The 26410-nt window shown below is 43.7% G+C and overlaps 1 protein-coding gene across 5 annotated transcripts in view; it reads right to left on the bottom strand.

The window, feature by feature from the left end:
- The window catches only part of DOCK9 (dedicator of cytokinesis 9), a 239202-nt gene that overhangs the window by 170686 nt on the left and 42106 nt on the right, over positions 1–26410 (bottom strand). For 3 of the 5 annotated variants that reach the window (XM_021718816.1, XM_021718817.1, XM_021718818.1), the window contains exon 1: positions 18291–18591. The exons of the other annotated variants lie outside the window; for them this stretch is intronic. In XM_021718816.1, coding sequence (XP_021574491.1) covers positions 18291–18416 — 126 coding nt within the window. In that variant the 5' untranslated portion in view covers positions 18417–18591. Of the gene's footprint in view, positions 1–18290; positions 18592–26410 lie in introns of those variants that run through there. 5 annotated transcript variants of the gene reach the window in all.

The raw sequence follows: 26410 nt of genomic DNA, 5'->3' as shown, positions 1-26410 counted from the left end.
TATAGGAGAGATCTGTAGTACTTTCAGCCCACAGATAGCCTACAACAGTGGCCTGAAAGGGGAGTTCCCAGGAACTGTGATTTAGCATCATCTAGGAACTGGTTATAAATGCAGATTCCGAGGCCCAGGCCCAGAGCTGAATCAGAAACCCCAATAGCAGGGACCAAGCTACCTATGATGGAACAAGCTCTCCAAGGGATTCTTAAAAACTCCTGGTCAATCATGATGCCCCAGGAACTATGTTAGAATTTTTAAATTCAGAGAGAAACAAGAAACAAGTCCAACTAGCCTTGGCAACATAGTGAGACTTTGTCTCTACAAAAAAAAAAAATGTTTAAAAATAAGCCGGGGTGGCTGGGAGTGGCGGCATACACCAGCTACTCGGTAGGCTTAGGTGGAAGGATTACCTGTGCTCAGAAGGTTGAGGCTTCTTAACTTCTTAACCTCCCCGAGGTTACAGACCCCTTTGAAAACCTGGGTCCTTTCCCCTCAAAAATGTATACACACATTGCTTTCTATAACTGTATACACAGTTTTTGGGGGAGGTTAGTAACTTCCAGGAGAACGGCCATGCAAAAGCCCTGGACTAGTGGGAGAGCCAGGCTTGCAAACATTTAACTCAATGTAGAGACAGCAGTTGGTGGAAGTTAAATGCAGAGCCAAGCTCAAGCCCGTTGCCTTTCACGGGCTGTGACATTTCCTCACTTCACTAAGAAGGGATGCTTCAAGAGTGTGAAGAATGAGAATTCTTCACATGGGCAAAAGCTTGAACTCCCTACCCCTCTTAGCTAGGCAGATGCAAAGGTTCCACACATCTCTAAGTCCCTGGGTCCAGAACGAAGGCAATGCTGCATCCACCCTTTCTGACCTGAGCCCGCTCTGATCACTCCATCTGCACAAACAACATGGCTCTCTCACCCCCACATCTGTCACAGTCCTCCAGCCCCTCAGGCTGGCTGGCAGTCTACAAACATTTTTGTAGCAGAGGAATCCTTAAAAGACAAATCTTACCTACAAAGCAAATACAGCAACAACAGAAAAAGTGAAAGCAAGCCGCTCCAGCCCCAGGGCCTATAGTCCTTCTCATGACAGGGCACCTCCCCCTTCACACACTAAGAGGTGGCCCTTCCTTCTCCTGGCTTAGTGACAGTCCTGGGATGACAGCAGCCTGTGAGTGCTCATCTCCACTATCAGTGCCTCAGGCAGGACAGGGTCTTATCTCCGTGCCCCTCAGAGGCACGTCCCCTGCAAGGTAACAAGGCTCCTGGCCCTCATTTGCACAGCCCGCTATAGGCGGCTCCTGTCCAGCTCCATTGTCGCTGGACATCTTGGCTTAGGAAGATGCCCAGGAACACGTCCGCGATGTCCACCCAATGTCATGACACGGAGGTGCAGGACAAGAGGCCCTATCACGATACAGGTATATCCTATACCTAAGGTGTGTGGCTCCAGAACCACCAGGGGTCAATAAGATTAGTCACTGTGCAAACTGAGAATGCCCCCAACCTATAGAAGTTCATATACAAAAGAAACCTAACAGAGGTTTTGCCAATACTAAAATTCTCAGGACGTTCTCTAAAGCTAGGATCTGTCGTGGAACTAGGAAAAACTTTTCCAAACTCTCCATAATAAAATACAAAGTTTGATTAATCATGCCAAGGGAAAGATTGAATGGTCTGTTCTTGTGACAAAGAACGATAATTCAAAATCATGATCCTATGAGGAGGTGATAAAAGAATATAAAGTCAAAAACTGTAGGGGAAAAAATCCTATAGAGGTGTGGCAAGAGGCTCACTGATAAAAACGTGTCATTTCCCTAGACTTCTAGTGTTTATGCTTTGAATTATTTTTTGTAATTTGTCAATTTCTTTTCAAATTCTAAATAAATATTCATTTCCATGACTTATTTTGCTTTCCAACTTTTGAATTGTTTTTCTTTCTTTCTTTTTTTTTTTTGAGTCAGTGTCACCCAGGTTGGAGTGCAGTGATACGCTCACTGCAGCCTCGACCTGCTGGGTTCAGCCAATTCTTCCACCTCAGCCTTCCAAGTAGGTAGAACTACAGGCATGTGCTACCACACCCAGCTAATTTTTTGATTTATTGTAGAGACGAGGTCTAGCCAAGTTGCCCAGGCTGGTCTCAAACCCCTGGGCTCAGGCAATCCTCTCACCTCAGTCACCCAAAGTGCTGGGATTACAGGCTTGAGCCACCATGCCCGGCCTTGGAATTGTTTTTCTTAAAGAAGGACCCCAAAAATCTATAAGCTTTGTCTCTCACAAAACCTGGATTCACCTTGGCGGGCCCATGTACACCAAACAAACATTGATCAAATTGCTGGCAGAAGAGTGGGTGGTAGGAAAGCTGAGCTGTACAGTCATGTGGGGTCTTGTTGGGTTCAACTGAGTTAAGGCAGCTTCATGTACAGCCTTGCAAATTGTAAGTACACAGTAAGTGGAGCTATTATTATTATTACATATGTTGCTTGCATAACAGTTTTTTTTTTTCTTGTTTAGAGATGGGGTCTCAATATGTTGCCCAGGCTAGATTCAACTCCTGGGCTTGAGCCATCCTCCTGCCTCAGCCTCCAGAGTAGCTGGAACTACAAGCATGGGCCACCACACTTGGTTAGAGGTGATTTTTTTTTTTTTTTGAGTGACTGCTCCACTTACTTTCAATTTGGCCAATCTGTTTACAGAAACTTTCCTCGGTCCTCCAGGAGCATATGAAAACAGATAGCAATGGAAGGGACATGCTCAAAGAAGGAAAAACCACGACACAACATAAAGAAAACTATACAACAGAGATGACAGTGAAGGTCAAGGGCTGAGCCTAAAGGAAACACCGAGATGCTTACACAGTCAGGTCAACTGGACCAAGCGTTGTGCAGTGTGTGGGGGGAGGACCGAAAAGAACACGGCTGGCGTTCAGGGTATGGAGAAGCACGTCTGAGCCACTCGCATTGGGGCAGCCCTGTGACAGTAGCAGGGTCTGGGATTCAGAAGAAGAGAGAAGGCAGGCAGGGCACTCCAAGGGACACTGCTCCCAGAGAGAGGGTTATGAGGCAGGAGGGGAAAAAAAAGGCAAGCAAGAAAGTCTGGGAAGCCCACAGAAGATTTCATAACAAGGAAGCAAAATCTTGGCTTCTAGGGAGGAGGCCCGCAGGAGTTGCCTGGGGCAATCACCATGTGGTCAGAATGGTTGGGGACAAAGAACTTGTCTCAAGGGTCCACATGGGCAACAGTGGCACAGCATAGCCACTGATACCGAGGACCCGCCGGATCCCATCTGAGCATGGCAGCCAGCAGCGTGGCGAACTTCCAGCAAGCACATTTCACCTAGCTTCCATGGCGCCAAAGAGCACCAGTCCACAACGCCCCACCCATCCCATTAACCTCTCCATTAAGCTTTCAGAACGCCCTCACTCCCACAGCATTTGCTGCTGCTTTGGGTCTGGGGGCCCAACATCATGCAAATTGAAATTCCAGATCAAAAGGCAACCAGAAGCAGAGAATCTTCTCAGAGTCATAAAATGAGGGTCCTCTGGAATCCAGCAGACCTGGATGGCATTCGTTCAATTTTGGCCACCAAACATGTTTGAAAACCATGGGAAGAGCTAAGCTCAAAAAAGCAAAGAGTGGTTTCACTGCTCTTCTCTCGGACATGACAGCTCCTCAAGAACCTTCTAGTCATTTCTTGTGTCACTGATGATTGAATGTTAATATGAGTTGAAATCCTGAATGCCACTTCTTGAAATAGCAGGCTAAGGAAATGGCAAGTCTTGGAGCTTTCTATTTTAAGAAATGAGAAATTCATTGTTTCTGCTTATAAAGAATTTAGGACTTCCTTGATTTATCTGCATTGCTCTAAAAGTTGCTTGATAGGCTGAGATAAAAATCTTCCATGAAACCTGGTCCATTTTCAAAGTGCTTCTCAATGTTGCCAACAGGACACAGTGGGAATGGGGGCATGAGAGTTTACAATAAGAAGGAAGGGCCGGGTGTGGTAGCACTTGCCTGTAATCCCAGCACTCTGGGAGGCGGAGGTGAGAGGACTGCCTGAGACCGGGGATTTGAGACTAGTCTGGCCAACTTGGTGAGACCTCATCTCTACAATAAATCGAAGATGCGTATAGCGGTGCATGCCTGTAATTCCAGCTACTTGGAAGGCTAAGGCAGAAGGATCACCTGGGCCCAGCAGGTTGAGGCTGCAGTAGCCATGAGTGTGCCACTGCACTCCGGCCTGGCCAAGAGAGTGAGAGTGAGACCCTGACTCAAAAAAATAAAAAATTTTAAAAAAGAAGCAAGGGGCTTCTGCAGCCATGTGCTAACAAGTGCGGGTCACATGGGACTGCCTGCCTGCACGACCTTCTTGCACACAACTCTCACTATACATTCCGCCAAGAATTTCTTGAAGCCATCAAGCTTGCAGGAGGGATTGAATTTTCCTACAAGTAGGATAGGGCAGGGATTAATAGCCACCTCCCTTCCTAAAGTACAAATGTTATTAGCAATATGTATCACTCTCTCCATGGGTATTTCCTGAGCTGGTCCAAAAGGCCTTGTGCCAGGTCTTTGGGACACCAAAATAAAAAGGACAGAGCCCCCCCCCCCCCCAGAAAACTCACAGTCAGAGGAGGGCAGATGTGAGAACAATCAGAGTAGAATGAATGACAGCAGTGGGAACCCAGGAGTGGCATCTGACCCACTAGAATGGTCCTAATCTCTGCCCAGCTAGATTAGAACTCCATGAGAACTAAAACAGTCCTGTTTAATTTAGTGCTTTCTCCAGCACCTAGAATAGCACCCGGCAGAATGGAGGCACTCACTAATTGTGTGTTGGGTGAAGGAACCCAGCAATGTGAAGTGCTTCTTAAAGAAGGTATAGGAGCCCAGTCTAAGAGATGAACAAATCAGCCGGGATTCAGGGTGGATTGAAGATTCCCTGCAGAGAAAATGGACACACCTGGGAGCATGCTCATTGATGGAACTAGATTTTGTATCGTCTGGAATCTGTGCAATTGGAGTGAGGAAGAGGTTAAAAAAGTACAAAAAAGTGGATACCAAATTGCTAGAATCTCATCCACGGCCTTGAAAGGAATCCTGAAACTTAAGCTTCATAAGTGTCACAATAAATCCTTCCTGAGCATGGTGAGTTCTGGAAGCAGCTGGTAGTTCAGAGCAGCTGGATCAGAGCTGCGTAAAGCGGGCTTAGGGTCTCAGTCTCCAGGGGTCCTTCAGCACCACTAGAAATCCAAGGTGATGAGGAAGACCATACTCATGAAAATGCCTTTCTGAAAGGAGATTCTGTGTGAATGCTTGTGGGGACAGAGGAGCACTGGATGGCCAACCGAAGGGCCCTGGTTCCACTGCATGGGGGGGGACGACACTGGGGTCACAGAGGAACGGCTCTTCATAAAGGGCCCCTGCTCCACCTTCACCTATGCAGCCCTCAATCTCGCCTCTAAAATGTAGACCGATATTGAAATAGTATTCACTGATGACTAGCTCCCCTGGGGTGCCAATATGTCCCAAAGCCATTGCTGCACCACAGCCTGTGGGGAAAGATGAGGCAGCATGGCAGGGGGCCCATGATAAGAAGGGCCCCAAGGAAGCCAGCAGGTAGGAGGAGGAGCACAGGGACTAAGAGACACACAGGTAGGTACACACCATCCTCAGCCAGAGGAAGATGCCCTCCATCACCCTGTAACAGACATGCTCTTCTGTCCTTAGCTTTAAAACTAGGAGGTGAGGATAGTCAAGATATAATCCCTTCCCATTCTGAAGCGCATGTTCTCCAGACTGCTCATCAATGTGTGGAGGAACGACGCTCTAGGAGCTGTTTGGAAGCATGCTTTTTAAAAGGAACAGGAGGTTCAGTTATACAGCCTACAAGCTTGTATTGAGCACGACACGCTTGTGCAAACATCAGAACCTGAGACGATCCAGTCTGGCCCCCTCATTTTACTCCCAAGAGCCTGGGAGTTAAGGGACTGTCCTGGGGTCTCAGGTTCTTCTCTCAGCCCCTAACAAAGTCATGCCTGTATTTTAATTTTGCACTTCCATTGATGATGTGCATAAGGATGTAACATAAACACTCAAGGGAAAAGAGAACCTTACTGACACTTAGATTTAGAAATAAGCTCAAACTTGAGCACGCACCACAATATTTAATGATTGGGAGAATGTTTAGAAGAATGCTTAAGGAACACCAAGCTCTCAGATATCTAAATATATTTCTCAAGCTCCAATGTGGTGTATCCACAGAAAAGACTAACACCAACAATGACACACTTGTGAATTCAGTTTTTTATATTATTTAGTGTTTACACTAATAAGATGTTGAATTCCCTTTTTATACAGCACTTTAAAAAGCACTCAAATTAGAGCACTTGTCATTGAATAAAGACTTTATTTAATAAGGCATGTCCCTGTTAATAAAAATTAGACACTCAAAATCAATTCATTTGATGGAAGGGGAAAGAGTCTGGGTTTTGAGTTTGTCATTTATATAAACAACCATGGCTTTCAAAAATTATTACTCTGTTACTGAAATGAAGAGAATTAAAGACTGAAAAACTGTCAAATCGACAGCATCTCAAAAATGAGTAAGAGAAACATGATCATGGAAACTGAGGTAATAATAAAGATAGTAATAATAATGCCAATTAAGTCAAACCCACACAACTGATCACATGTCATCAGCTGTGCTCACTGAGGATGCTACTGAGAATGTTAATGAGGAGAGCAAGACAAGACACGAATTTAGGAGACGGACTCCACGCCGTGCCCATGGAGTCACATGAGGAGAGAGCCGAATGGAATGGGAAGAGCTCCCTCACAGAAGCAGCACTTGAAGGGCCTTCTTTCTATCCTGACATGGGTCGTGGGCCAAAGCTAGGCAGGGAAGTGTGTAAGGGGAGTAGACAGTGAGGACCAGACAGAGCCCGGAGTGGCCTGTGCCTCTCTCACACATAGTAGTCTCGGCTTCTAATTCTAACTGCCATTGGTTTCCTATGTGAAAAAAAATAATGAAACCAAACCAGAAAAGGATGCACCATGGTAGTGGTATAAATAATTCTACCTCAAATCTACACTGTGGACTCTTCCAGCCAATATTTTTTTTCCTTTTTTTAGCATCATGACCTAAAATTGCGAATTCTTCCTGTCGGTAAAAGCTATTTTTGGAACTCTGAAATGAAAAGGGCAAGTAATTAAACTAAAAGCCTCTAAAAGCCAGATTTAGTCATATTTCAAAACAACTTACTTTAAGTTACTTATTTGAAGATATCAGGAATAGGGAATGGAATATCCATAACACATATCTGGTGCACAAGAGAGTATCTGCTGACTTCATTGCCAGAAAGGCAGCACAGAGACCAGTCAAGGGCAGGCATTAGGAGTCAGAACTTAAATCCCAGCTCCCAAAATGTTTACTATTGTTAAAGGTCGTGACAGATGCATGGGGGCTCATCATACCAGTCCCACAGTTCTCAAAGTTCAGTCTTGGGGCAGTAGCAGCAGCAACACCTGGAACTTGCTAGAAATGCAAATTCACCCCACACCCACTGAATCAGAAGCTCTAGGGATAGAGCCCAGCAGTCTGTATTTTAATAAGCCTGCCAGATGATGCTGGTGCCCACTCGTTTGAGAATCAATCTACTTTTGTGTATGTTGAGAACGTCATATTAAAAAGTATTTTCAAAAAACCCTGACTCCACTGTTTATTGGCTATGTGGACTTGGGGTAAGTGGCTTACTTAACTTCTAAATCTCCATATCCACATCAGAAAATGGGAAAAGTAACAATTTCTGTTATCCCTCACCACAGGGTTATTGGCAGGGCTCAATATATATTGCCTGGAAAAAGTAGGAACTCACCAAATTGTGGTCGTAGGATCATATGTAGTTATGTGTAGTTCAGATTCCATAGAATTTCAGCCTGTACTATATATGCACTTTTGCTGGATTACGCACAATTATCTCATCAAAACTCCCCCAAACTCTGTATGGTTGCATCACCACCATTTCACGGATGAGGAAACCGAGGCTCAGAGGCAGTAGATGAATTGCTGAAGGTCACACAGATGGTGATCCTTGGGTCTCGGTCCTAAGACCAGGACCTTCCCCATTACACACAGTGAGCATGATGGGATTCCAGACTTCCAGGAAGCACCTCTCCAATGCATCCATTCCTCCTCATATGAGAAATGCCCAATACTGCCCACTCTGGGATAGAGGACAGAAACCTAGAGCTTTCTGTCCAACTCTGAGATCTACCACGCACTGAACTACCCAGGCTTCACCATCTCACTAGGGCAGAGACAAAAAGCAGAGTCCTTTCTGGACAATAATCATTTTTCACCTCATGAATCTAAAAAAATATAGTGCAAAATACCAAAACTTTCCAAAGAACTAGGTTTAAATTATTAGATACATGTTAACACCTTTAGATGTATGTAATTTACATGGTCATCAACTATTTCAAGGCATGATATCTGCAAGGAAAACTCAACTTTACACTTAAATCTTACCTTTTCCCCCCTACAGATTCACAAATATATGACTCACCCTCCAAAACGACAAATTTCTAGTTTAAGGCTTAAGCTATAGAATGTGTAAGTTTATAGACCAGCACTGTTCAATGCAGTAGCTACTAGCTACGTGCAAGGGACACTTTAAATATGGCTATTCTGAATTCAGCTGTAATGTAGGCATAAAATAGACACCAAATGTCAGTGACTTAATAAAAGAATAAAAGAAGATAAAATACCCTGGTACTTTTACAAGGATTAAATACTGAAATGGTAATATTTTTGAAATACTGGTTAAAATTATATTAGTAAAAGTAATGACACCTGTTTCTTTTTACTTTAACTTGGCTACTAGAAAATTTTAAATTGCATATATGGCGCATGTTCTGTTTCTATTAGACAGCACTATTATAGATGGTATGAAACCTTAACAGTTAGTTTTTAAAATGTCTTGGGGAAAAAAAGGATAATCCACTTCCTGAAATTTTTACTTGGGGAGATAAGACTTTTGGAAGAACTACCATATTCGAGACAAAACCATTAGGCCTGGTCTAATGGTTACACAGAGCAAGGGACCTGTGTTCCTCAGTGCTTCCAATAAGCCCCACTCTTGTGAACTCTCTTCACCCCCAGGAAGAATTTTTTCTTTGTCCAATATCTCGCGGACCTCAACCACCTCTTTCAGATCTGATCAACTGACTGAGAAGCTGCTATGATAAAGTCACACAATGATTTTTCTAGGCATACTGTCACATCAAATAGGATAGTAAGACTTCAGGTGTGGCTGCCAGGAAGAAGAGGTACTAAGAAAGGGCTGCTCGCTAAGAGGAACAGGGAGAGGCATTCAACTTCAGGAACCTGTGTTGGCGCTTCCAGGTTTGTCAAGTACTCCTGTAAAATGTTGACCCACATTTTAATACAGGTCAAAATAGCAGAAGCACAAGAGACGTAAGGAGCATAACGCCCACATGACATGTGAAGCAAGCCAGTCCCTCCTCTGCATCCTTTTCCACTTTGTGGCAGCTCAACACATTTGGATGTCGGTGACAAAAGAGAGGAGAATGAAAAGGAGAAAGATCCTCTGATCTAGTCTCCCCTAGAAGTTCTTTCTGTAACTCTTCTTTGCCAGTACAGTCCCCCCAAGAGTCACCAGGACCATGCCAAGAAGCCGAGAAAAAAAAAGGTGTGACATTTATGTCACAAATGGGCTGTGAAGAAAACAAAGCCACCAGGTGGTTCTGGCTAGGCATAACCCCCTGTTAGTGGGGGGAGGCTGAAGGATGAACCTTAGCTACAAGCAGAAATGCCTATTAAACTTGCTGGAATCATAGTGCCATGATGGGAACACACAGGCCACTGGGAAATGCAGGGAGAGGGTTTTGAAAGGTTTCTCAAAGAAGCCAGCCTGTCAGCTGGGCCTTGAAGGATAAATGGGCATTGTATCCTTTTATTTAGTGCACTGCATGCCAGGCAAGGGCAGAACCGTGCCCAGGTGTGAAAGCAACCCAGGTGGAGGAATGCAGAGCCCAGGTCAGGACACATTTTGGAAGCTGCAGGAGATGAGGTAAGCAAGCAAGCTCAGGGTCAGCCTCTGCGAGTCAAGGAGGTCATGCTTTGCCTTCTCTGCAAAGGAAGGTCAAAGAAGAGGTTTTAACAGAAAATTAATAACCATCTCTGTGTTTTAGAAAGAATGGTCTGATAGCACGATGGAGCTTGGCTTGGCGTAAGGAAAGACTGAACATGGTGAGCTGGTCAGGCAGTCCAGAGAACCTTCGGAGATGAGAGGTCTGGAGGACAGCCTCTGTGGCGACCTCTGTCTGATATGCAACATTGTCTTGGCTTAGAAAGGGGTCTCGGTGGCTCAGCCTGTAATCCCGTGCCTTGGGAGGCTGAGGTGAGTGGATTCCCTGAGTCTGCGGGTTCAAGACCCGCCTGGGCAACTTGACGAGACCTCATCTCTACAATAAATAAAAAATTAGCCAGGTGTGGTAGTGTGCACCTGTAGCTCCAGCTACTGGAAGGCTGAGGCGGAAGGATCGCCGGAGTCCAGCAGGTCGAGGCTGCGGTGGCCCGGAGCGGCCACTGCACTCCAGTCTGGGTGACAGAGTGAGACTCTAACTCACAAAAAAAAAAGAAAAAAAAGAAAGGGGTCTCCAGAGAGTGAGTGCTGGGCTTCACTCACTGCTGCCTCTCCCTTGGTAGTGACGAGTCTCCACATTAAGGAGATCTCAAAACAGAACATGAGACTGGCTCCTCCCCAAGAACCTGGCAGAGCCCTCAGCGACCCATGGGTAAGTGGCACATATTCTTGTCAGGAAAAGGAGCACTGAAAATTTCCAAAGCCTCAAAACGTCATTCTAGGAGAAACTTAGCACTAGTATATCATCATTACAGGATGCTTCAACTTCTGGAAAGTTGAGGAGAAACTATAATTTCCAAGCCTTCTTGGTTCCAAAATTATCCTCTCAGTCATCTGCTATCTGCAGGCTCAAGCTAGGACTTCTTGCACCTCCTGTCCAGTTTCCTGCTAACTCCAAATCCTGCTGCCACTTGCATTCATTTCCAAGTGGCAACCCATTCAATGGTCTTACTGCCTACATGGGGTGGAAACCCAATATCTCATTTTGCAGCTCCAACAACTAAACACACACGCGACTAGCACATTTTGCACTTTCCTAATACTGAACGGGTGAAAATAAAATCTGAAGCTGGTTGCTGCAAACTTCTGTCATTAAGCACAAATGAGATGGTCTTTTCTAAATTGTCACATTTTCACAATACAGCTGAAAGCTGCAGACATATCCTGTATTTGCCTCAGACACCACTCTGATGAGCATTCCATACTTTGTATTTTTATTCAGTTTACAAACCCGAAAGGACAGTCTTCCACGATGAGGTAAATTCATATCAGTAGCGAGCAGGAACAGAATCTGGAATGACGTGAATTCACATCAGCAGTCGCAAATGAGTCAAAACCCAAACAATTTCCAATAAGCTAGGTTTAAAGTCCGAAACTAAAACTCCACAGTCCTAAACCTGGCACCATCACAGGTTATTCTGAGATCAAAGATACTGACACTAAAACACAGAGCTTGAGCCCCAGAAGAAACCTTAGAGATTATTTACTACACGCTTCTCATTTTACAGATAAGAAAAGTGAGGGCCAGGAAGGTGGGGCGGGGCGGGGTGGTGATCCCTAGAGACTGAGAGGCAGATTCGGGATCAAAATTAGGTCTCTGCTCTCTAAAGTGCTTTCCGTTGGCCTGCCTATGTCACCAGCTTCTGGTACATCCTTCTGCTGCCTCATATTGACACACTGCCTTTTGAAAGAGCAGAGCACACTTGTGCACATGGCACATGACACTACTGGTCAGCTGGGCACGGTGGCTCATGCCTGTAATCCCAGCACTTTGGGAGGCCAAGGCAGATGATCATTTGAGGCCAGGAGTTCAGGACCAGCCTGGGAAACATAGTGAAATCTCATCTCTACAAATATATATGTATATTTATATCAAAAAACTAACCAGGCATGGAGGTGCACACCTGTAGTCCCAGCTACTTGGGAAGCTGAGGTGGAAGAATTGTCTAAGCCCAGGAGGTGGAGGCTGAGGAGAGCTGTGATCATGCCACTGCACTCCTGCCTAGGAAACTTAGTGAGACACTGATTCCAAAAAAAACGAAATAGAAAACACTATGGGATTATAATGCACATTTTACCAATTAAGGAATAAACATTTCAGGATTATCTTGGATCATGTTGCAGGTTAATTAAAAAAAGAAATCCAGGAAGGAAAACAAGATGTTTCTAAACTCAAAATATTTTACCAGCTGATGCCTCATTTTATTTACCTGTCTCTGTGGTTCAACCAGTTGGCCTTTCTCTGGTGATTTTTAAGTTTTTAAGGACAGTGTCTTTTTCCTTTCTTGCTCATCTTCATAGTCCCAATGCTGAGCTCAAATGGATATGTTCATTTTCATTAATGAATTAATATATGTCCATGTATAGATTTTAGAAAACCTGACCAAAAGTCTATAATCCTCACTCTGCCACTTAATAAATGTGAAACTCTGAGAAAGTTACCCAGCCTCTCTGGGCTCAGTGCCCTCATCTGAAGCACCTGCCTCCTGGAGTTGGGAGGATTAAGTGAAGTAGTATGTTCAACAGGCATAAAACAGTGCCTGGTACAGATCAAGGCATTATACAAGTATTTGCTATTTTCATGATTGTACCAAAAGAAGAAAACAAAAAAAAGACAGCTGGCATTGCCTTGCTATAAAAAGCAATGACCAGGGCCTGTGTGCTCTGGCTCACGCCTGTAATCCCATCACTTTGGGAGGCTGAGGCAGGAGGATAACTTGAGGCCAGGAATTTAAGATCAGCCTGAGCAGCATAACAAGACCTTGTCTCGAAAAAAACAACAGTGTCCAGCCATTCTGCCTCCATGTTAATGACAGACATTAGAAAAGAAACATGCCAGAGCTGGGTCGATTGGAGCTTTCTATACAAGCAAGAATCCCAGAAGGAAAGACTGGGTTGGCATTGGAAGGAGGTAGTGACAGAAGCTGTGGAAGCTCCATCACTGGGACAGTTTCTAGGCCTGGCATGGTTATTAAATTCATTCTCCCCCTGTCTAAGTGTGTGCTCCCCAGAGGGTCCTACCCCGAACACTCTCCCAAATAGGTATGCAACAGCAGGACCTCACTGGCACACACTGCTCATATGAACATCCTGAGTTGTGCCTATGCCTTCTTACAGCGGGGCTATGCCCACTCCGGGTGCTAAAACATCCCAGAGCACATCCTTCCTGGAGCTGCTGATGATTTAAGTGCTGTCTGCCTAAGTGTCTGGAAAGGACAGGTGACACCGATACTGTGTCTGGTAAGTATCACATGACAGCATTTCTGGCTGGGCACAGTGGCTCAAGCCTGTAATCCCAGCACTTTGGGAAGCCAAGACAAAGGGATTGGCTGAGCCCAGCGGTTCAAGACCAACCTGGGCAACTTGGTGAGACCTGTCTCTACAATAAATTTTTTAAAATTAGCCAGGTGTGGTAGCGAGTGCCTGTAGTTCCAGCTACTTGGAAGGCTGAGGTGGAAGGATTGCCTGAGCCCGGTAGGTTGATGCTGGGTGGCCATGAGCATTCCACTGCACTCCAGCCTGGACAATGGAGTGAGACTTCAACTCAAAAAAAAAGCAAGCATTTCTGAGGAATAAACCCCTTCATTACTTGGACCTTGCTGCCTGGGGAGAGGGAGGACGTTGGTCACATCCAGCTCAATGCACTATCTAGTAAATCCAGCAAATCTTTGTACTTACAATATAGATTGAGGCTGGGTACAATGAATGGCTCTTGCCTGTAATCCCACACTCTAGGAAGCTAAGGCAGGAGAACTGCCTGAGCCCAGGAGTTCAAGACCAGCCTGGGCAACACAGTGAGACCTCATCTCTACAAAAAAAAAAAAAATCAAAAAATTAGTCGGGTATGATAGCACATGCCTGTAGTCCCAGCTACTTAAGAGGCTGGGCCAGAAGGATTGTCCAAGCCCAGGAGGTTGAGACTGCTATGAGCCATGATCATGCCACTGCACTCCAACCTGGGCAACAGAGTGAAACACTGTCCCAAAACAAAAGTAGGTTGAATGAACTAACGAATAAACAAATGAACAGGAAACACAGAGAGTACAGTAGCGAAGGTCTATAGCTCTGAATAAGTAAAATTTCCTGTTTTTGTCACCTAGGAATATGTCACTATAAAAAGTTTGCGAACTTCTTTCCTTCACCGCCTAATAATTTTTTTAAAAGGGAAACAACTTATTGTAAATCATCAACATTATATCATTAACTCATATTTTCTGAAGTTGTCCATAGGGATGCAGGAAAACCTGCAGGGCAGAAAGGCACGTAAGTAGAACTTAACTCAATCACAGTCATCTGAAGTCTTACAGAATTTTAACAACGTGATCAACACCCGTGAGCTTAGGCCTGAGCGTTTGTGTCTTATATTTCTAGAATTCTAGAGCAAACAGAACTTCAGGGATGGAAAAGATTTCCCAGTCTCATCCCCTCCCTCTTGGGGAGACAGAGGAGCTCCCGGGTCATTTACTGACCTGTCCAGCCAGAAGCCAGAGCCTTTACTCCTTCCCACACGGACACATATGCTGCTTCCCACGGAGCTGTTTAGTTGCGGGAATCATGTGTTCATTCAGACATTAAAATAAGAACTCAAATTCAGGTTTCAACCCTCGAGGATCCCAGGGAAATATGAACAACCTAAAAGGTGTCTTTGAACAGATGCTGTTTAAAAAATACTTAGTGAGTACACCTAACATGCAAAAAATCAGTTCTTCCCTATGTTCATATCCTTCAACCCTCAAGACTCCCCAAATAAGACCTCTGCTATATCCTTAGCCAGCCAACCAAAAACCCAACAAAAGGGCCATACACACGGCATAGTGTAACCCATCCTTCTGACTCTTTGAGGCCACACCTTTTTCCTCTAAACGGTTGCAGTAACAATTAAAATAAATTATTTCCAGGAACTACTTCAGAGTTTGGGGGGCAAAAATAGGTATTCAAATGTGAGCAAGGTAACATGTAGACAACATCAAGAATGAATATCCTGCCTGTTCCCCTGGTGGTCATTCCCAGCCCCTAAAAGTCCTTTCTCAATGAGTTTGGCAGCCAGCCTGGATAGGAATGGGGAAGTTTCACCATGTGCTTCCTCCCCCACCTACTGTCACAATGCAGGGGACAAGACCCACCCATGTAGGTGCCTGTAAGTTGAACCTGGCAGCCTCTGAAACTTTATAATATCCAAACACATACTTCTCTTGGAAACACTGTCGTTCCCTAGCACTGAATAAGAAGCCACTGTGAAGGAAATGCTTCATTGCTACCCTGGCAGAGGGAAAAAGACACAAAGTGTTGCCAAACATCAGGGCAAGAGGAACTTCTAGCAGAAAGTTTCTAAAACAAGTACTGTACTGCAGTGCTTCTGATTTGCATACATATTTTAAGATATACTTAGCAGGACATTCACTACGGCATTGTTACCAACTGCAAAGAATTAGAAACAAAAAACCACCACATTATGGTATAGACATAAAATGAAATACAGCCATTAAAAATAACGGCATAAGTCCATCTATGGTGACAAAGGAGGGTGTTTTGGGAGAAATTTAGTGCAGAGATCTATTGTGTATTAGGACATTTTCCAAAATTGTGTGTGCATGTGCACACATACAACATATATTTATACTGTTACGTGCACAGGAAAAAGTCTGGAAGTATACATTCCAAATTATTAACAGCAGTCACTTTCTGGAGAGTACACATAAGGGTACTTTGTTTTTCTCACTTTTTACTACATGCATTACTTTTATCCTTTCTAAATTATATAATATTTCCCCAAGGAATGCTTGTGTACGTAACTAAAACCAGCAAAATTTGATTCCAAAGTGCTACCTCCTGAATAAAGTCTATTACCTACACGTAAACATCTCTCAGTATAATCCATTCAATTTATAGACAGACTTGGGGATTCCTTTTTTGGGGGGAGGGACAGGTTCTCGCTGTATCGTCCAGGCTGGCCTCAAATTCCTAGCCTCAAGTGATCTTCCCACCCGGGCCTCCTGAAGTACTGGGATTACAGGCTTGAGCCACCATGTCTTGCCCAGACTTGGGGTTTCTTAAGCCTGTGGGCTGCTGACATTATAACAATGAGCAGCACTACTACAAACAGATCTCAGGGTTGTGTCTGCCTATTTGTTAAAAAGTCATCTTGAGAAGCAAGTTATATTCTCAGCAGTCTGCTGCATCCTTATTTGCCAGTGGGCAGTGACAGTCACAGGTAAGGAGATCTGCCCTAGGCAGAGGTCTTGCTTCTCCTATCTGATATTAGCTCTTTTTATCTTGTTTACACTGCTAGAAGAAACAATGTCAGATAAGAAAAAGCTTCTTGGCCAGTGGTGGTTACTGAACCCAGCACTTTAGGAGGCAGAGGTGGGAGAATAGCTTGAGCCCAGGAGTTCAAGACTAGCATGGCCAACATAGTGAGACTAGCATGGCCAACAGGTCTCCATAAGTGAAAAGAAAAGAAAAAAACTCCTTGTGCCACTGCTGCCTTCCTTGCACCTTCACACCTCTCTGCAGGTATGCAGAGCTGGGGATCTCCACATTGCCAGAAGTTTCTAGGCCCTGCTGAGAGCATTCCCACCAGCTGCAGCCGCAGCCAGCAGAGCCCTATCCACAGCAGTAGAAAAAGACCTCCCCATGGAGCTGCCTGGAATGAGATTTACCTACATAAATCACTGGGACATGAACAACAAATAGCTTGAGCACTAGAAAGAGAAGTAAGTTTAAAAAGGCACTTGTGTGAGTGGAAAAAAAAAAATCACACGGCATCTTTCTACAGTAAATGCTGTCTTCTAGACAAATATTTCTGCACATCTGGAGAATCACTGACAGAAGATTTTTAAGAATATTCACAAGGGAACCCAAACCACACCACTTCCTCCAAGAAATCATAAGTTACATCAGCTGCTTTAAGCATTTAAATCTATATAGCCTGTAAGCAACTCAATAGATAAATGAGCTATTATATTAGGAGTGAGGAATCCAAAATAATGAATCGCGTTTCTAAACAATGCACCAGAGGAAAAAAGAAACCCACATCTCTCACATGAAAATCTGCAGTGACAAAAGACCATCTTATTTTACTGACAGTGCAGGATTAGCAATATAGTTTTGAAGGCAATGCAATGTAAGGCAGTCTCACAAGTCACAAAGGAAGGCATTTCAGCTGAAATCAAATCTGTGATAGGAAAGTTTAAGTTCAGATTCTCACAGACGTTCATTAAAAATTAAGTAAATTGGTAATCAAGCACTTTGTGGTAACAGCAACTAAATCTCCATGTCAAAAAAAAATTCCTCTATAAAAATCACTACGTACTAATTTAACAATCTCTTTAACAGATAATTTGAAAGGCTCAATTGTCCCCTCTGCAGTGCATGCTGGTGGTTTTTGCAGTTTGCTTTAAAAATTATGTGACTTTATTGTACTAAAGAAATTCCAAGAGAGAAACACAACCTACTCATTGATGATAAAGCACAATCATTTTTCACATTCCTCCCTTACAAAGTCCACCGAAGCACTTGGCTTTATCCAAACTGCTGAGAGTTTAGCTAATGGTAGGAGGAGAAATGTTTCCATCAGTTGGTTCACAGTTTACGTTCTTTCCTACAATTTATTCAAGGCAAACCTCCTGCTGAAATGAGTGAAAGAGAACATACGTAATCTTATCCTTTTAAACGATGCAAACTTTTCAAGTTATACTCCTTAGAACCCCCCAATGGCACCTGCTTTATTTCTCAATAACATAAATGACATAGGGAAGGTTTTGATTTTGCAAAGTACATCTTCTTTTCAACCCTATAATTGCAATTAAAATATGCTTCCCTGGGCTTACATCTGGAAATGCTGCAGCTAGGTGGGACATCATTTTGAACAATACATAATTGTTCTACACAAAGAAACCTCCTAGAAACCACATTCACCCACAAAATGTCAACATTTCTTTCTTCACAAAGAAGAATCAAAGTGGAACCGAAGTCACTCCGCCGAGAGAGAGAGGAGGGTTCACAAGAGACAGGCAGAGCAAGTTCTGAAGTTGAAAAGAGGCAAGAGGCGTCGACCCATCCATACACACAACACAACACTGCCTGGGAAAGCCCAGCAGTGCCTTGGACAAGACCCTCTTACCAGCACGGGGCCTGGGCTCTCCACCTCCACGTCTCCCTGAGCTGCATTCCTGTGCTGCAAGGGGGACTCGATCACCAGTTCCTTTTTGACACTTCTGCTACTTGTCTTGCATTTATCAGCCTGCATTCTCGGCTACAAACGCAAGTCAGAAAGTCTGCAACTGGAACAGCTGCGAGTCCCTGGCTGCGCGAGGCACACGCATGCCAGTGGCCTGAGGAGGGAGAGGAAGCTGGCTTCCCAGGCACAAGTGGTCAGCCCCGCCGGCCAGGTCTGCAGAGCCTGTGGGGTGGGAAGGCATGACAGCCAAGGCCAGCCTCCAGGGGTGTTACTACTGCTAGAAAATGGGAGGTTCCCACTTGCTGGCCAGAGGAAAACAAACCCCAAACCTAACAATACACAGTGTCCTGCCTCTCTGATAAAGACCGGCCTTATTGTGTCTGTTCCACACGGCGTGGGCCAAGTCAATCCGAATCAAAATAGTGCAGTGTTGAAAAGAAAACCAACCACAGTGAGACTCCATAATTACTTCGAATCTGAAGCTCCCAGAGCTGAAGAGACAGCCAGGTCGTCTGGTTGTTCTGAACTTCTGATGGTTTGGGAATGCTTTCATTTATGTGTTATGGCTAAGCACCAAATGCGTGGCTGACGCTCAGAGCAGGGAGGAGCAGTCAGCAAGGGTGTTCTCGCAATCGGCACCTCATGGACGCGGGTGTAAAAAGAGAGTTTCTCCCTGCGAGACAGACCGCAGCACACAAAGCTTAACTTACCTACTATCTCATGCCAGAAAGATGAGGTCATTGGACATTTTCATGGGATACCACGTATCACTCCAAATGCTTTTACTAAACAGAATAATACTTCAAATCCAGGTGTGTGGGTACCAGAGGGTAATGTGCCCAGGAGTGGGCACTAAGAGGATCACGGTAAGACTGTCAGGCAGGGTGTTTCTCCCTTGGAAGAACTTCCTACCTAGCTTCGAAGGCAAGAGGAACAGACATCATAAATAACAAATTAATAACATTAAAAGAGAGATATACAAAAGCACAGGAAAGTAACTGGTACCCCAAATGTGTTTTCCCAAAAGTCTGCTATTTTTATTATTTCCTGACACTTAACAGTGGAATAATTTTTTTTTTTTAATTATCTCTCAGGAAAAATTAAAACAGAGGTGTTTAGGGATTTATTAAAAAGTGACAAGGAAACAGGCATCAGAGATAGAATTAAATATTACTCTTTACTTCCTGGGATGCTGCAGAGCTTTTCCCAGTAAGCTACTCTGCTTTTTTCCTTGAAATCAGGGAGCATTTAGTAATCGCAAACAGCAGTACTAGTAGTCAATCAACAATGGAGGTGGTTACTGACAGCAACAATAGGTGCCAAAGGTTCACTACCCAGGGAAACATATGAACTATTAAATAAGATACAGGTACATACAGGTACAGGTCTCCCACTTCTCTCACAAAGTAGAGGCTGGGAGGGTTCAAAGAAGGTGGGAGGGGAGCTGAGATGCCACCCAGTGTCCCCGCAGCCTCCTCCTCTCCCAAGTGTCAAGTCCACTTCAACAGCCAAGATGAGTCTCAGTCACTTGAACACCACAAATCTTTCTGAGTGTGGATATTAACTATGAAACAAATCACAAGGGCTCAACGAGTCCACAAAAAATTAGAGGCTTCCATAATAATATCGTTTAAAAACTACTGAATTTCTCAACCTTGGATAATCTTTCAGGGTAAATAAAAACTCTCTATCAAATCAGGGTTCCAAAATAATATTATCCATGAATTTCAAAAAAAATTTTTTTGTAAACTTACTAGAGGATAGGAAAAAAAAAAACCCAAAGAGTCTCAGATATTCAGAGAATTAAAGTAACAGTGAAGTCAAAACTTAGAAATGTTCTACAAATCAGAGAGAGAAGAAAAGATGGCATCACAAGCACAAAACAAGACACACAGCCTGACTTAAGTACACCACAACCAACAACTGGAACATCTTTTACAAGTGGCTCAAGAAGTTCTAAGTAGCCCAGTTCTTCCTTAAATTCCCATTTTCATTAAGCCACCAGAATGTCTGCGCTTTAACAAGAAAAATGCTATCCTATCTGTTGGGTCAAAATACCCTGGAGTATTCTGTAAGGAATGAGAAGGAACCTAAAAGGTTCTTTATTTGACAAACACTATTAAGTGCTCACCATGGCCCAAGTACTGTTCAAGCTCTGCGCAGATACTAATTTAATACTCATCACAACTCTCTGTAACACTATTACCCCCATTTCACAGATGAGAACACTAGTGCTCAAAGAAGTTAAATACATGCACAAGGTTACGCAGTGAGCAGTGGTAATATGGACCCAGTATACACAGTCTTAATTATGATGTTATGTTGAACCAGTTGTTTATTCTAACAATGCTCAAACTGCTAAAAGAGCACAATACTGATCACTACTCAGCAGCAGTTAAAGATAATAGCACATCTGGGTTGAACTCCATCAAAGGAGTTGAGTGAAGAAGAAAAAAGGTCTTTGAGTTATTATTATTTTTTTAAAACAGAATCTCATCCAGGCTGGAATGCAGTGGGGCAATCATAGCTCGTTGCAGCCTTGGACTCCTGGACTCAAGCAATCCTCCCACTTCAGCCTCTCAAGTAGCAAGGACTACAGGTATGTGGCACCATGCCCAGTTAATTTTTATATTTTGAATAGACAAGTTTTAAACTGTCTCTAAGTGGTCGGTACAAAGTAAGTGTTCATTTAATGGTAACCACTGTTATTGTTGTTCTGTCGTTATGCCAATCTGAAGAAATTAACTTTAGTCTTAAATTCAGGACTTTGGCTGTGTGATCTAAAATGATAATTCCACCAACTGTGTTACACAACACAAGACCAAGTGCTTCAGCAATTTAAAATTCACCTGTCTTGCTGCTTGATTGTGACAGCTGCCTTCAGATATTCACCTTGAACCCCACATGTTCATGTCATGAGCCAGGGCTTCTTCTTGAAGTTTTTAAATATTTTTCCAATCTTTTTAGCAATGACTTTATATTTGTTTTGTAACCAAGGAAAAAACTTTTAATTGGCTCTGAGCTTCCAGGAAGCCAAGACAAAAAGAAAAACATGATCAATTCCATAATCTATATCAACAGAAAGAGAAAACATACGAAGCTGTAAAGCAAGTCAATTTTTTTTTTAAAGTTCTTCACACAGAGATTTACATAAAGGGGGGACTGATTAATGCACCAGACAAGGTTCTCAACATGTTTATAGAAAACAAAGCAGCAAAATTCACCTTGCCCCCATCTCAGAGCAATATACTTAAATCCCAGAGGGAGTCAAGTAATTTTGAGAGTAAGGCAGTCATCTACGTCTACCACCTTCAAGTGGGCCCAACTTAGGAAAGAACGAAACTCTAAGGGTTTGATGGAGCATGGAGATACTACTGCCAGCTTCCCCACCACCAAACTTCTCAGCGCTTGTGTTCCATACTGCCCGTTCAGACACATCAACACTTTAGAAATCTGATGGGCAAAGAGTCACACGGCACAGCATCTCACTTCAGATCCTAAACCTCCAAAGAGGATGTGGGTTTCTCTAAAGGGCTCATGAGGCTGAAGTCTGAAGACCTGAGGTTGACATCTGGCCACTAGAGGAAATGCCATTTTAGGAGGACAGGAAGTAGGTGGTCAAGTTTTCCTTTATAATATTTCAAAGAGCAAGGTATACGTCAGACCTCGAGATTCAGATTCCTCATTCACCAAACTCCTATGATCTACTAACCTCTAGCTCCACACACCAGCTTGTTTAACCCTTACAATAACAAACACATCTACTGACACGTGAGAAGGGTGCAGAATGTTACGGTTAAAACTGTATGGAGTAAATGCTGTGGGGAAGCAGGGACGCTCCAGAAGCAAGATGGAATGGATGCTTCTGAATATAGGCTTTGTCCTCAGAACTTCGTGTTTTGTGAGTCAGAATCTCACTTTGTCACCCAGGCTGGAGTGCAGTGGCATGACCACGGTTCACCACAGCCTTGACCTCCTGGATTCAGGTGATCCTTCCACCCCAGTCTTCCAAGTAGCTGGGGCTACAGGTGTGTGCTGCCACGCTTGGCTAATTTTTTGATGTTTTGTAGAGACAAGGTCTTGTTATGTTGCCCAGGCTGGTTTCAAACTTCTGGGCTCAAGCGATCCTTCCATCTGGGCCTCTCAAAAAGTGCTGGGGTTACAGGTATGAGCTACCATACCTGGCAAGTCTCAAATTTTAATATGTAAACAAATTTTTCATATAGGTTGAGTATGCAAAACCCATGAAAACTTTACAGGAAATTTAAGGAGTTTTCTGAGGGTAATTTTTGACTCTAAAAAAGGTTAATATTAGACTCAAAGCCCCCATTTTCCTCTTCTTTCCTTAAGATGGACTTCCACTGCACGCTGATACGTGGAAGAAGTCTCACATGGAGACTCTGTCTCATGCCCAAGCCCCAGTTTAAATGCCACCTTCTCCATGAAGCCTCCCTTGATCCTCCCAGTCAGAATGAATTCACTCCTTCTCTGTTAACTTTCTGAGCACTACTTTTACCTCTACTAGGAAACTTCTCAGCGTCTACCTTTTATTAAGTTTGTTCCTGTCCACTCTTCAGTGAGACTGTAAATTCGTTGAGGGCAGGAACTGTATCCTAGTCACCTTTGACTCTCCAGCGTTTTAGGGATGGAAACACTCAAAATATAACTTGCTGAATTGAATGTAGGTGTTGGTTTTGTCTCACTGGTCATCTTTAGCTCTAAAGTGAAATGGAGTACTTATAAAATATGCAAACATGTGCATTTGTTAAGGGCCCAAATTAAGGCAGAAGCTTTCAACTGCTCATAACTCTCAACCTGGCATATAGTTTACTAAAAATTAAAATGTCCCTTTCTCCCAGGTAAGAAAGTGTTATTCTACAAAACTTAACAGACATTTTTTGACATAAAGATATACCTGGAAAGAGTATAACTGAACCTTTAAAAAGTATAAATAGGCTGGGCATGGTGGCTCATGCCTATAATCCCAGCACTTTGGGAGTGCAAGGTGAGAGGACTGCCTGAACCCATGGGTCGAGACCAGCCTGGGCAACTTGGCAAGACCTTATCTCTACAATAAATAAAAAAATTAGCCAGGCATGGTGGTGCGCGCCTGTAGTTCCAGCTACTTGGAAAGCTGAGGTGGAAGGATCAACTGAACCCAGCAGGTCGAGACTGTGGGGGTTGTAAGTGTGCCACTACACTCCAGCATGGGTGACAGAGTGAGATTCCGACTCAAAATAAATAAATAAATAAATAAATAAGTAAATAAATAAATAAAAGTACAAATAAACCAATTTGGGTACCAAATATATATAAATTTTAAAACTGTATTGGTTATAGCAAAGAATCATATGAGGAATAACCACACAAACTGAATATAAATTAACTCAACCTAATAGAATTTTTTACTCTCTATATTAGGGACTTTTGGCAATCAAAAGGATATTTAAAACATAACAATCAGGCTGGGCACGGTAGCTCAAGTCTATAATCCCAGCACTTTGGGAGGCCAAGGTGAGAAGACTGCCTGAGCCCATGGGTTCGAGAACAGCCTGGGCAACTCAGTGAGAGGATTGCCTGGGCCCATGGGTTCAAGAACAGCATGGGCAACTTGGTGAGACCTCATCTCTACAGTAAGTCAAAAAATTAGCCAGGCGTGATAGCACATGCCTGTAGTTCCAGCTACTTGGAAGGTTGAGACAGAAGGATAGCCTGAGCCCAGCAGGTTGACACTGGGGTGGCTGCGGGTGTGCCACTGCACTCCAGCCTGGGCAATGAAGTGAGACTCCAACTAAACAAACAAACAAACAACAACAACAACAAAACCCAAAACTTTAAAGGCAAAAGGAAAAAAATATACACGCACATATATCCGTACAGGTATGCATGTATTTACATCTCTATTCCAAAGTGATCATTCATTTCCTCTTGTTCTAAGGAAACAGAAAAAGTAGAAATTTTTAAAACTGTAAAAAGGAGCAAATGACTAAAGATTTTCCACAGTGTATTGTTACTGGTCAGCTCACTGGCCAAAGAAAAGAAAAGGTATCCGCAAAATAATCTGCCCTTCCGAGAAAGACAAAAACACAACAGAGAAAAGACAGGAGATGCGTGACACAAAGACCAGAACGGCATCAGAGGCAATGGGCTTGGGGAGCAAGGGAGTTGAGTCATTAAGCAGAAGAGACGGAGGGACCACAAGACAGAATAAAAGTGGCAGCGGGCAGAGGTGGGAAGGGAAGAGTTCATTTAAAACAAAAAATACATTCTGGTATAAAGTCTGATGCTCACAATTATTTTTGTCATTACAGATGGAGTCAAACAGTGACAGAAATGCAGTCCACACTATCTGCCTTCTAGTGTTTCTCAGTCTGGAATCTAAGGCTGAACTTAGGGAGAAGGTGGCCCATGAACCCTCTAAAATTACGCATGAAGTTCTGTGTGCCTGTGAGTTTCTGAAGAGAGGCCCAGAGTTCACCTCGTTCTCAGAGAAGGGGCGGATGGAAGATCCTGCACGCACAGAGTAAGAAAACTGGCATCCAGGGAGACGAGCTGGCGAGCCAACAAAAGCTTTAGGATACAAGTCTCTTCACGGGGCAGGTTCAAATTCTATTTAAACAGGAATAACAGCAGCAATTTAAACACCAGACACGAGTTAAATAAACAACTACTGGATGCCAATCAGCAATGTCAACACGTGCAGAGTCCATTCATTTGTTGACTAACGGCCAACCTAATGTCTGGAGGACAAGACCATTATTTATATCCCCAAAACAGGGCAAATAATATAACCAATAAAAATTGTTTTCTGGTCGGGCACAGTGGCTCACACCTATAATCCCTGCACCTTGAGAGGCCGAGGTGAGAGGATTGCTTGAGCCCATGGGTTCGAGACCAGCCTGGGTAACTTGGCAAGACCTCATCTCTACAATATAGAAAAAAGATAAGCCAGGCACGGTGGAGCGAGTCTGTGGTCCCAGCTACTTGGAAGGTTGAGGTGGAAGGATTGCCTGAGCCCAGCAGGTCAAGAATATGGTGGCTGTGAGCGTGCCACTGCACTAGAGCCTGGGCAACAGAGTGAGACTCCAACTCAAAAAAAAAAAAAAATTGTTTTCTAAAAACTTTCTAGGACATTGAGAAAATGTCCACAATATCACACACATATAAGACTGGAAAAAAACACAACAAAATGTGAATACATTTTGCATGTGGGACTATCGTGTTTCTTTTTCTCTCTAAAGTCCTCTATATTTTGCAAGTTCTCTTCAAAAGCCTTTTCACTTCTACAGTAAGAAGTAAACGAATGAGCTGAATTAAAAGACAATGCTGTAGAGGAAGCACATGCTGGAGTTCTAGCCCCCAACTATGCTACTCAACAGCTCTGTGACATCAGAAAGGTCATTCAACTTTCTGGGTCCCACAGACTCGACCTGTAAAACGAAGTTTCACATTTCTATGATATTTCCAGCTTCATGTATCTATAATATGAACTATGGGAACTTTCCTTATTGATGATATTTAGGGGAAAACAAATCACCCAATAGAATTTTAAGCATTTAAAAATCAAATTGGCCCATATACACAAAAGAAAAACACAAAGACTCAGAAGTGGGTCTATTTCTAAATGTAACAGATTCTCATTTGTAAGGGAGCAGGGTCAGAGCGGAAAGACCAGCAGACAAGAACTACCCATGTCACTCCATGCTGTCAGTGAGGAAGGCTAGGGCAGGAGCTGACTTCCCGTTACCAGCTCTGGGTTATGTCCACAGGACTAGGATAGCAGGGGACAGGCTCTAAGAGGTCTCTGTGTCCAAGTGAGAAAACTAAGATGGGAAAGTTGTGTGACAATGAACATGCCCTGCTGTGTCAAGGACATCCATGGAATGTTCAAGAAGCTTCTTTGTGAAGACCGTCCTACCCCACTCCCCACATCCTCCTCCCTTTCCCTGCTTTCGTCTTTCCATAGCCTCTACCACCATCTGGCATTCGGGCTCGGTGGCTCAGCCTGTAATCCCGCGCCTTTGGGAGGCTGAGGTGAGTGGACTGCCTGAGCCCGTGGGTTG

This window comes from Carlito syrichta, unplaced genomic scaffold, assembly GCF_000164805.1.
Source record: "Carlito syrichta isolate Samal-C Ts95f unplaced genomic scaffold, Tarsius_syrichta-2.0.1 Scaffold313642, whole genome shotgun sequence".
Classification (NCBI taxonomy): domain Eukaryota; kingdom Metazoa; phylum Chordata; class Mammalia; order Primates; family Tarsiidae; genus Carlito; species Carlito syrichta.
This window is presented reverse-complemented; position numbering and strand designations above follow the sequence as displayed.